The 12,405-nt window shown below is 35.8% G+C and overlaps 2 protein-coding genes and 1 long non-coding RNA gene across 5 annotated transcripts; all 3 read right to left on the reverse strand.

Moving 5' to 3' along the window:
* Window positions 1-296: 296 nt before the first annotated feature.
* Window positions 297-3,941, reverse strand: LOC112786856 (G-type lectin S-receptor-like serine/threonine-protein kinase SD1-13). Of its 3 annotated transcripts, XR_011878226.1 has the most exons (8): window positions 2,548-3,940; window positions 2,344-2,451; window positions 1,931-2,082; window positions 1,638-1,848; window positions 1,247-1,481; window positions 1,018-1,168; window positions 448-927; window positions 297-331 (listed from the first exon to the last, which is right to left on the reverse strand). XR_011878226.1 is itself a non-coding variant. In XM_025830229.3 (7 exons), exons 1-7 carry the CDS (start codon window positions 3,842-3,844, stop codon window positions 619-621), a joined length of 2,463 nt encoding a protein of 820 aa, XP_025686014.1. In that variant the 5' UTR covers window positions 3,845-3,940; the 3' UTR covers window positions 297-618. The 3 variants fall into 3 exon arrangements, 1 of the variants encoding a protein (XP_025686014.1); XR_011878227.1 differs by having other exon boundaries at window positions 297-927; window positions 1,018-1,151; window positions 2,548-3,941; XM_025830229.3 differs by having other exon boundaries at window positions 297-927.
* A 320-nt stretch (window positions 3,942-4,261) lies between these two features.
* On the reverse strand, window positions 4,262-7,594 carry LOC112784384 (G-type lectin S-receptor-like serine/threonine-protein kinase At1g11330). Its single transcript, XM_025827563.3, has 7 exons — window positions 6,183-7,594; window positions 5,981-6,082; window positions 5,745-5,908; window positions 5,449-5,659; window positions 5,076-5,313; window positions 4,843-4,993; window positions 4,262-4,726 (listed from the first exon to the last, which is right to left on the reverse strand). Exons 1-7 carry the CDS (start codon window positions 7,471-7,473, stop codon window positions 4,418-4,420), a joined length of 2,466 nt encoding a protein of 821 aa, XP_025683348.1. The 5' UTR covers window positions 7,474-7,594; the 3' UTR covers window positions 4,262-4,417.
* A 2,882-nt stretch (window positions 7,595-10,476) lies between these two features.
* On the reverse strand, window positions 10,477-11,693 carry LOC112784385 (uncharacterized). Its single transcript, XR_003193869.3, has 2 exons — window positions 11,434-11,693; window positions 10,477-11,217 (listed from the first exon to the last, which is right to left on the reverse strand). It is a non-coding gene; the product is annotated as an uncharacterized lncRNA (long non-coding RNA).
* Window positions 11,694-12,405: the final 712 nt, after the last annotated feature.

The raw sequence follows: 12,405 nt of genomic DNA on the forward strand, positions 1-12,405 counted from the left end.
TTTCAACCCAAATAGGCATTAAACAAAGAGCTATCTCAGTTCATCATAAACATTTTATTTAACATTAGTCCAAGTCAAAAAGAACTTTGTAATTTAAATATATAGCTTCATTGCGAATAATTTGAAGGCTTGACTAGATCATTTGAGAATGGCTTTTAAGTTTTAAGCTTATCCTAGCTATTTTGAAGTCATTAACTAGTATTAAAGAAAAATCTTTACTAGCTAACTATTTTTCTAGTTATTTTTTTAATTGGACTTTGAAGTCGCATGAACTTGATATTGCTGGATCCACTACAGATGTAACCTTATCAGCATTCCATAAATTCTATGCCTGCAAAAATTTACAAACATGAACTTGCTGTTAAGCTTTAAAGTCTGCATGACATCATCAAAATCAAATACTGACTTTGAATTTGAAAAGAAAGGTAACTAACATGAGAAGCTTACAAATCCTAAAAAGACTGAAAGATTCTGCATCCTTGCAAAAACCTGTATTTTTCCCTCATACTCACAATCTCCAACAGTAAGACGCCAAAGCTAAATACATGAGATTTTTCTAAAAATAAACTTTGAATCACATTATTGTTCAGAATTTTGCTGTATCCCAAACAAAGTGTTTTATCTTCCTTGGACATTTGTTAGGCTCACATTATTAATCGAGCAAAATCCATCATTTGTCATAGAAGACTCTATATCCAGCAGAGTCTGCCTCTGAACGAATGCTGGCTGCTTGGGAGAAGGAAGATTAACAGTCTCACTATTAAGCATTGAAACCACTGCAGTCATTGTAGGCCTATCTCTTGCAAGTTCTTGTACACATAGAAGACCAATATGTATGCACCTCATTATATCTTCTTTGTTGCATGAACTTGATATTTCTGGATCTATTAGAGATGCAGTGTTATCAGCATTCCATAAATTCCATGCCTGCAAACATTTACAACCATGTACTGGTTGTTAAGCTCTAAAGTCAAAATAGAAATTCTAAGAATAAGGTAATTAGCTTGAGAGACTTACAAATCCCAAGAGGCTCAAAGATTTAGAATCTTCACAAAAGCTGGTATTTTTTCTTCTACTCACAATCTCCAACAGCAAAACACCAAAGCTAAATACATCAGATTTCTCTGAAAATAGTCCTTCCATAGCATATTCTGGTGACATATAGCCGCTGTATAAACTCTATATTGTTATTCTTAACTATCATTTGGACATAAAATTTTACAAAAATAGTTAAAACAATTCTTACTATGTTCCAACAACTCTTCTAGTATTGACTGCATCTTCGGTTCGACTAAAAATTTTTGCCAGGCCAAAATCCGCAATTTTTGGATTTAACTCTTCATCAAGCAGTATGTTACTCAACTTCAAATCTCTATGTATAATTCTCAGTCTAGAATCTCTGTGAAGATAAAGTAAACCCCGAGCTATTCCATCGATTATACTAAAACGTTTTTCCCAATTCAATATCTGGTTTGATTGATCTGTCATGCCATTAAAATGATAGAATTATAATTTCTTTAATAAAAAAAAAAAAAAGAAGCCATATTTAAGAGCTGTAGAGATTCACAAAATCAGTTTTGTCCCTCTTATCATATCTTTGATAGGTAAGAAGGAGGAGATGGTTTGTAGGAACTAACCAAACATATATGCATCTAGACTTTTGTTTGGCATGTACTCATAGATCAAAATCTTCTCTTCTCCTTCTATACAACATCCAAAAAGTCTAACAAGATTACGATGTTGAAGCTTTGATATTACCATAACCTCATTCATAAATTCTTCATATCCTTGCCCGGATGATCTTGAAAGCCTTTTCACTGCTATTTCCTGTCCATCTTCCAATGTTCCCTAAAGAACAATTTAGATGTTGTTACTAGCAATTAAAATTCATGATTTGGGGCATGGTGAAATTCATTGTTTACCAGCATACCTTATATACTGGTCCATAACCTCCTTCTCCTAGCTTATTAGATAGATTGAAGTTATTTGTTGCAGCAACAAGTCTTTCAAACTCAAATTGGGAAAGCTCTGGGAGTTTTACTAGGTCATTGTCTTCTCTCCTTAGTTTGTTTTTCACTCTCTCTGTATTCAATGATCAACATTCAACAATTTGCATCTTAGTAATATTAATGGAAAAGCATATAGTATTTCCAATACCCAAAGGGAAAGAGCAATATTTAATATTCTATAGTTGGAAAGCTTTTACTGAAGTTAGGAGTCCATACAAAGTCAGAAAATCTATGTTGAAAAGAAACACTTGCAGTTTTGGATTAGTGATCTACTGATCTACCAAGCACTTGTAACAAAAACAAGTCTATAAGGCAGTAAAATTAGAGATATTACCTCTGATTTGAATCCTTTTCCAGAAGATATAAGCACAGGTGAGAATGATAGTGGTTCCTACTATCACTGACACTGCAATGACCACTGTGACATTTTTCTTGTCTTCACCTGTTAACCATTGGATGTCATATGCAACAAATTCATCAGTTTGATATGGATAACAACATTGTCACAGTCCAACCAAAAAAGAAATAAAAGAGGTACCTAGCTCTGCATAGGGAACTCGAATGTAAAGATCAGTTCCTCCAGTTGAGAATATCTGAAGATCAATTAAGCTTCCAATCCATGACATGCAGCCAGTGCCAGCATCATATGCATATGCTGTGCAGGAGCAGTTGCCTAAGCACTCAGCTTTGCAATCATCCTCGGCCGCATAGGACAAGATAGAGGCTGGAACCTTAGCATTCTGCATCTTCACAAATCCATCTTCTTTATTATTTTTGACACTCTCACTCTCACACTGAAAAGGTTCCTTCCTAACACAACCGCTGCTCCAGTTCTGTTTGCTCCATTCCTCATCATTCCTTGGCTTATACCCTCTCAAACACCTGCAAATCGGAGTGCTCCTGTGATCACAAATTCCAAACTCTCCACACTTGCCATACACATCACACTCTGAACTTATAGCTAACCAGGAGATATACCAATCTCTCTTTTCAGGATCCCAAGATACTTGGTATACATTTCCATCAACACTTAATAAGTAGTATACAGGAAAAGTTTGATTCCCGTAGTTGTAAGCAAGATAGTAATTAGTATTGCCGTTATCTTGACTTAAGTAAAACCCGAAAAGATAGTTGGTTGCCATGTCAGGTATCCCCAGAAATATTTGACCATTCCATGGACCACTACGCCAGTGAGGTTGGCTCCCTCTCCACACCAACACTTCCGGGATATTCAGGCGTTCAAGACTCATTGAGAATTCTCCAATGGATGCATCCTCATGACTTTTCCACGAGGTGAGTTTTGTTCTCTGGACGCCGCTGATGTTACCGGTGCTGAGTTCCATTCCCTCCAAGAAAGCGTTTGTGGGGTGTTGGAAACTCTGCCATAGGATCCTTCCTGTCGCGTTTTCTTGCAGCACAAGGTTTCCGGTGTTCAGAAGCTTAGCGGTTGTATTAGATGAAATATTGGACGCATTTGTAGACCAAAGGATGTCATCTTGTGAATTCAGCAGAACAAGGTTTCCGTCTTTAGATATCTTGAGCACACCAGAGGAAGAAGAAGAAGAATCTTTTATTGGTTGGTCTCTGTTGGCAACCCACACCAAAGGAGGTTTGGTTATGTACCAGATTCCGAGGTAGGAAAAGGTGGAGTTGGTAGGGGTGAAGAATCCTAGATGGAACATACCATCATTAGAGCTTAAAGTTTCGGGGGCTTTAAGGATGTAAGAGGAAGTGATGGTGTCTAAGGAACTTCCAGCATCATGTAGGAAGAAACTAAAGCAAAGTGTTAGCAAAACTTGTGAGTTTATAAAGTGACTACTTAGTCCCATAACCATGATTGAGAGAGGAATGAATGAATGTGTTTTGAGAGTGGAGGAAGATCTGGTTTTGCTTGATTTGATTCAAAGTATACAATGCGCTGACATTTGATTAGTTTCGTGCTGCATAAGGAATAAAAATTCAATCCAAATAGGCATTAAACAAAGACATATCTTACGTCAACATAAACATTTTATTTAACATTAGTCTAAGCCATAAATAAGTTATTATTGCAAATAATTTGACTATCTTAGCTTTTGTAGCTCTTGTGTCAGAAGAAACATTATATGCTTTTGTTGATGGCTAAGTGCTGCCCAGATTTTAATAAAAGTGCTAACCCCCTAGACTTTTTCCTAATAAAAGGGCATTCAGCATTGATTGTCTAGTAGTGGAAGCAAACCTCGCATCTTATTCTTTCTATTTTATTTCCATCATATATAAGTTGAATGAAATATTGTAAGTAACTGTTGTTACAAATTGCTTGAATGACGCAGCTCTTCTAATTTTAACTGTAGTGGCATAAAAGAAAGAAAATAATTGATGAAGCATCATAATAATTAATTATTTTACAAGAAGACATGATCAATCCTTTATCTTCCTTGGATGTTTGTTAGACTCATGTAATTGATGGAACATGCTCCATCATTTCTAAGAGAAGACTCTACATCTATCATTGTCTGTATTTGAATGAATGCTGGCTGTTTGGGAGGAGGAAGATTAACAGTCTCACTATTAAGCATCGAAATTACTGCAGTCATAGTAGGCCTATAGCTTGCAAGTTCTTGTACACACAAAAGACCAATATGTATGCACCTCGTTATGTCTTTTTTATTGCTTGGATTTGATATTTCTGGATCTATTAGTGATGCTATGTTGTCATTTCTCCACAATTTCCATGCCTGCAAACATTAACAGTAAGCATGTACTAGTTGTTAACCTTCACATTACTAGGAACTAGGAAGAAATTCCTTTTGGAAAATATTAAATTGAGGTGAGTGATTTAAAAAAAACTTACAAACCCCAAAAGGCTCAAAGATTCAACATTCTCATAAAAGCTGCTATTTTTTCTGCCACTAATAATCTCCAAAAGTAAAACACCGAAACTAAATACGTCTGATTTTTCTGAAAATAGTCCTTGTAGAGCATATTCTGGTGATATATAACCACTGCATAAATTTTAAGGTTAATTTCTTTAACTATCATTTAATATATAAATTAAATTCCAACAAAAGATAGAAGAATACTTACAATGTTCCAACAATTCTTCTAGTATTGGCCTCATTTTCAGCATTCTCAAAAATTTTTGCCATACCAAAATCTGATATTTTCGGATTTAACTCGTCATCTAACAATATATTACTTAATTTCAAGTCTCTGTGTATAATCTTTAATCTAGAATCTCTGTGAAGATAAAGTAGACCTCGAGCGATTCCTTCAAGTATGTTAAAACGTTTTTCCCAATTTAATACCTTTTGTTTAGGCGGATCTGCAATAACAACAAAATGTTATGAGTATTTTAGCTATATATCAAAGAAGGACCCAAATTAATTGAATGATAACAAATTCATCCACTGAAAAGAGATTCATTTTTATCAAATAAGATGCGATGATGGGAACTAACCAAATATATGTGCATCCAAACTTCTGTTTGGTAGGTATTCATAGATCAAAATCTTTTCATCTCTTTCGATGCAACATCCAAGAAGGCTGACAAGATTTCGATGTTGAAGTTTTGATATTACCATAACTTCATTCATAAATTCTTCTACACCTTGTCCAGATGTTTTTGAAAGTCTTTTAACTGCTATCTCCTGTCCATCTTCCAATCTACCCTGAAAAATATGAATAAAACTCACAATCTGTGGGATATAACACTTACTGTGTTAAGAAAGAAGATACATACTGTAATACTAATACCTTATATACAGATCCAAAACCACCTTGTCCTAGCTTATTATTGGAGTGGAAGTTGTTTGTTGCAGTAGCAAGCTTTTCAAGCTCAAATAGTGAATTCTCCGGAAGTTCAACTTGACTTGTATCATTAACATAACTTCTTCTCTGAATTCTTTGAAGTGCTTTCACTGCACAGAAATATCAAATGTTTCAAACTATTTATTCTGCATAGGAAAACATATTGTATGAATTGTAGTTACCTCCTCTGATTGCCCTTTTCCTCAAGATATATGCACAAGCCACAATAAGAGCCATTGCTATTATGACCGAAAGAACTATGATCAGTGTGTGATTTTTCTTCTCTTCAGTGTTCAAAGAAATTAAGATAAAGTTAGTCCTGGTGTTCTACATGTCATCATGTACAAACAAGACATTGAGCAATGAAATTCATAATAAAGTTACCAAGTTCCGAAGAGGGAACTCGAATGTAAAGATCAATTCCTCCCATTGAGAACTGCTGTATGTCAATCAAGTTTCCACACCATAACATGCAGCCAATGCCAGAATCATAAGCGTATGCAATGCAAGAGCAATTTGCCAAGCACTCAGTTCTGCAATCATAAGCAATGGAAGACAACCACTGTGAAAAATCTGGAACCTTGACATTTTGCAGCTTCACAAACCCATCACTACTCCTATTATTTCTGACTCTCTCATCACACTGCAGAGGCTTCTTCCTCACACAACCGCTGCTCCAGTTTTGTTTATTCCACTCTTGAGCATTCTTTGGCTCAAACCCTCTCAAACAGCTGCAGATAGGTGAATTTTTAGGATCACAGCTTCCAAAGGGACCACACTCTCCATAAAAATCACACACAGAGCTTACAGCAGACCAGTCCACAATCCAATCTCTCTTTGCATAATCCCAATAGGTTTCATGAAGGTTTCCATCAGAACTCAACACATACATCATTGACACATTCGCATAGTTGTATGAGAGGTAGTAAGTGCCGTTGGTTTCACCTTCACCATCTAAGGAGAACCCGTCAAGATAGTTCGCGTTCATAGTAGGTATCCCAATAAAAACTTGACCGTTCCATGGACCGCTTCTCCAATAAGGTTGAGTTCCTCTCCATATGAACACTTGAGCGATGTGAAGGGGTTCAAGACTCATAGTGAAGTCTCCTTTGGATGGATCATTAGGAGTTCTCCATGAGGTGAGTTTCACTCTCTGGCCGGTAATCTCATTGGTGCTAAGCTCCATTTTCGGCAAGAAAGTATCTGCAGGGTGCTGGAAACTCTGCCAAAGGATCCTTCCTGTGGTGATTTCTTGCAACACAAGGTTTCCGGTGTTCTGAAGCTGTGCCGTTGTGTTGGATGTAATATTTGTGATGTTTGATGACCAAAGAATCTGCTTCTGTTGGTTCATGACATAAAGGTTTCCATCCTCAGATATTTTGAGATGCCCTGAAGAAGAATCCTTTATAGGTTGGTTTCTGTTGGCAACCCAGACCACAGAGGATTTGGACATGTACCAAATTCCGAGGTAGGACAAGGTTGATGAGTTAGAAGGAGTGAAGAATCCTAGATGGAACAAAGTGTTGGTGGAGATTAAGGTTTCGGGGTCCTTAAGGATGTAATTAGAGGAGGTTATGGTGTCTAATAAGGAATTTGCAACATGGCAGAAGCTAAGTGTTAGTAGCAGCAAAACTGGTATGTGTATGTCACCTTTGATGAAGTGAAGTAACATCATAATTACATGAAACAGTTAAACTTCTTGGTTGGATAGGAAAGTTTGGAAGATGAACAAGTTTTTCAATCACAAAGACAATAAGTTTCTCCAACTTAGATAAGTTAAATAAATGGTTGGTTTATTGAATATTGTAGACATAATATAACCTTGCTTCTGACACCAGCTGTTTTACTATTTATATTTCATCTTTATTTTTTCTTGAGAAGGGTACGTACGTAATCATCATTGTTCATGTGTGTTTACTCTACATTTTATTTATTAATTCGTGTCTGTATAATATTGTAGATGAATGAATTTATATAGACAGGGTTTAATAATAGTCTAATGTTATATTTAGTCTCCCTGAAATTTCTTGACATCATTCGAGGATTTTGACAACGAACTGATAGATATTATCTGATATATATAACAGCCCCCCAATAGAACTTTGATCCTACTATATATATACTTTAGTTGCATTGTAGTTATAAAACTAGGCTAATTAGCAAGTTTCTTAAAATCTTGATTTCTATATATTTATGCCCACTTTCAAAACCTTTCCAACTGTCTCCTCTTGCTTCTTTTTCCCTCTCTGCCTCTCCTCTGTTTATTTTCTACAAAAAAGTTGTTACCAATTGGCTTTATCTGCAATTGGAAATTTCAGATACATGTCCAGAATGTGCTCTAGTGTTGATGTCAATGAGAAAGAGACCATCTTTCTCAAGAGAAACAGGAAAAGGGTCATTGGAACATGGTCTTTGAGGTTGCCTAAAGATCCAAGGTTGTCACCTGTGAGGTTCCTACTAAGGCTTGGAGCAAAGGTTGCAAGTGTTATAAGAGTTGCTTCTATGAGGAGGAGATCCTCAAGAAAGGTTTCTTCTTTCTCATCTGCTTCTTCTTCGATTAGGCCACGACCATTATCAGACAACACGGATTCGCACCGTGCTAAAGCAGTCCAAGATTGCATTGAGTTCTTACATTCTTCTTCCTCTAGGGAGAGTCTCAGTTGAGAAAATATTATCCAAGGTTACTGGTTTCTGGAGATGTATATTACAAAAGAAGGGTACTTTGCTTAGTTGAATTGACATGTTAAAAGTTAAGAATCAGAAGATAATCTACTTAAGGTTGCTGCTTGCAAGAGATGTATGTTACAAAACAGGGTACTCTGTTAAACTAAGTAGGAATATAATGGAGGGTGATGCTTTGTGAAATATATGCCACTTTGGCAATGCAGTGTGATAAGATAGTCTCACATAATACTGGCTCAAATCATTGCTTCATTTGCAGAACTTTTTGTCTTGCATTAATTAGAGTACATAGTATGTAGTTCTAATCTGTCGCATTCTAGATGTGGTTATCAGTTTTCATTTTTTCTATTAGCCATTATTATCTGAATTTGACTAGTGCCTAATCCTCCCCTTATACTTTATCATGTATAATAAATTAAGTGATCAAAATTCAACAAACTCAAAAAGGAAAAAAAAGAAAAAATTATTGTCAAATGCCTGAATTGTTCGGTTTCAATGAACTTCGAAGGGAATAATTAAATTATGAATTTAATTTTGATATACGGATAATGTAAAGCAATTTTATATGTGCATCTAATTACATATGGATGATGTTAGTAAAAATAATCACTTTTTACAATCAACACGTGAATGGTGATCTAAAATAACAAACATGATTAAACAATTTTGTAAAATAAACTTTTTAATTATTCAAAAGAAGATCCCTATTCACCACACTCAAGTTTCAAAATCTTAAGTAACTGACATAAAAGTTTGAAAAATTGGTTGTACAACAACTTGTGAGTGACAAGTTCTTTGATAAAGAAGAACTGCAACTAATAAACCAGCAATTTAAAAGTTTGAAAATTTGGTTGTATAGTCACTTCCGAATGAAATCATCTTTGACAAAGTTGCATGAAGAACTGCAACTAACAAACCAGCAATTCTATGGGTGATGGGCCTGAAAATCTGTAAATTTCCAAATTTATATATCCTTTCATCGTTTAATCATATTGTAAGAGAGTTTTAATACACCGAGAGCATGCAAAAATTGCAGCTTTCCATAGACAAAAATAAGCGCAAAGATATAAAATATGTTTTCTCATGTCTTTCTGCCAAGTCTTTGTTGAAAGATACTTCAATAAAGCAACAGTCTAATAACATCACCACCATAATCCAGTGGAACAGTTGCCTTATAAAGCTTGGATGGTTATCTATGAAACAATTAGTATGTCATGGTTCATTTTGAACCATGACCGGCGCCAGGGGAACAGTTCCCTAGCAAGCCTATCAGACTCAAAAATAAATTAAACAAGGTTACAAAGATTTTGAATAATTTACAAGTTCTAAAATAAATAGTTATACATTTTTAACAAAAATTAAAATAATTAAGAGTGGTTGAATCCTGCCCGTGACATATGGAGCATACAACGTCTAGGAACTCAACAAGGGACAGATACCCATTGCAGATCATAATTCTTGAATAGAAGGGCTCACATATTCAAGTATTTATTTCTGAAAAATATTTTTAGAAAAATAGAATGAGTTTTGCAACTCAGTGACAAGACAATACATTTATAATCCACATGAGACTATATAAATATTATTATTAAAGTAATTTTTTATTAGAAAATAGTAATTGATCGTAATAAGTGAATCAATAAGGGAGTTCTCATACAGAAATCAAATCAAAAGTCCACACTTGGTCAGCTCCATCTCTATGGGTAGCCCTTTCCTCTTGTGTGTCCTAACCAAGGTTCTGAGAACCGGACCGGTCATCAAACCGCTCTAATCACTAGTTCACTGCTTCATTGGTTCAACCGAAAAAACCGTTTTACAATAAAATAAATAAATTATAAAAGACCAAAGATGAGGATATTCCAAGAACTCCTATTAGATGCAACAGCATTCAATATTATCACATATTCTCACACACACAAATACAAAGCCTTACATCAAAGAACAACAACAGCAAGTGATTTGGAAAGAAAATGTAAACACCGAACAATCACAAGCATACACAACATGTGAATATTATTATAGCAAACATAATAACAAAATAGCTCTTCTAATGCGTCTCCTAAAATATCCCAAATAAGAAAAGCTACATGATTTGATCCACTTGATTCAGTAAGTTACATCTATTAGAAAAATTAAGAATCAACTAAAAGAAAAAGAAGAGGAAGGCCTGGTTGATTCGATTCAATTCGCTGAGAGAGTTGGGATTTTGATTCAGAAATCATGCCGATGGTGGATTCATTTCATGATACTTCCTCCCAATATAAGCTCACTGCGCATAAGCACATTGAAGCGTCTCAAGAAGCTAAACTACAGAGGTTCCAATATCTGAATGCTCTTCATACACTTGAAATTCATTGCTGTGACGTCCTTTATTCCTTGCCTGATGAAGAACTTCCTTCCACCCTTAATCAACTTTGTGTCCAAGAATGCCCTTTGCTGACTCCAAGACTTAAACCAAATAGTGGGAAGGAGTGGCACAAGGTGGCTCGAATTCCACACATACAAATTGATCACCAAATACTCTATTTAGGGAACCAGTGCCAAAGCTAGGCACTCAGGTTAGAGGACTAAAAACACTATGTACAGGCAACATGTTATGCATTCTGATGAGGACAAAAGGGATGAATCCGTGTTGTGTCGGTTTCATTGTGTCCTGATTTTTACTACCCTTTGATTTTCATTTTTAGCATTCAGCAGCAACGAACATTACAAAACAGCAACAAGTAATCCCTAGTCCCTAAACAAAAATTTCAATAATGATTTGATTTTCATTTTTAGCAGCAGCAAGAAAATTTCAACAAATATTTCAGGAATTAAAGAAAGAGCAGCAGCACAAAATCAGCAAAAATTAGCAATTTCACAATTTCACATTAAAATTCAGCAAACAAAGGCTCTGGGGAGAGAAGACGGAGACACGAACAAGAACCGAAGAAGTGAAAGCAGTGACACTAACCTTCGACGGAGTCACGGACGGCGACCGGGGAGACGACGGCGAGTGGCGAGCTGCTCCAAGCCAACAAAACAGAGAAGCCATGGAGGACGGATGGAGGACAGGGGGAAGGAGGAGGCCAAGCTACAAGAGAGGGCCTGGCCACGGACGGCGGCAGCACTGCGGCAGAACCGTTGCAGGGAGGACCTAGGGTTTTGGTTGGGTGATTTAACCTTGCTTCAAAGTGCAGAGGGATTCACAAAATGTGGGGGGTGTGGTGGGGGAAGGAGGGAGTGAGTAAAGCTGTAAAGGTAACGTTTTTTTTTTTTTTTGCAAATAAATCAAACCGGTGACGTTTATAGAGAACCGGCCGGTTACCAGTCGGTTCGCCGGTTTTGAAACGGTTTGTAAATGGGCGGTTATTGGAGACGGACCGGACCATTTTCATCATCGGTTCTCGGTTGGACCGGTTTAACTGGCCGGTCCAGTCCGATTTTTAAAACATTGGTTCTAACAAAACAACAGATCTAACGTGTGGCCTACAGGTTAGGCTAGCAACACCCCTGCTAACTAGAGTCTGAGTTAGATGCATCTAAATTAACGTCATAACCTCCGTTAACTATGGTTTTCTAATACGAGCCTTCCAAACCAATTTAAAACATATAAATTCAAATATAATAAATCTTCGATCTTTCAAATATATACGGTATTGAATCAAATCAAATAATACTTTCTCATAAGAAATATTTTCTAATCATAACTTCTTCAATCATAAGTAATTTCAAACACATTTCACAATTTCAAAGTCAGTAAATACTAACAAATACTTCAATGCTTCAAAAGTATATATTCGAGTAAAATCAAATGTTCTAAAATAATATAAAACTTCATCAAACATATATATAGTCTCATGTATAATTTTTAAGATATGAACTTCATAAAAATATTTTTTTCAACTATAATAAATCAATTATTCTAATCAAATCAAAGTTCCTC

The sequence above is a fragment of the Arachis hypogaea genome, chromosome 20 (genome assembly GCF_003086295.3).
Source record: "Arachis hypogaea cultivar Tifrunner chromosome 20, arahy.Tifrunner.gnm2.J5K5, whole genome shotgun sequence".
In the NCBI taxonomy this organism is placed as follows: Eukaryota; Viridiplantae; Streptophyta; class Magnoliopsida; order Fabales; family Fabaceae; genus Arachis; species Arachis hypogaea.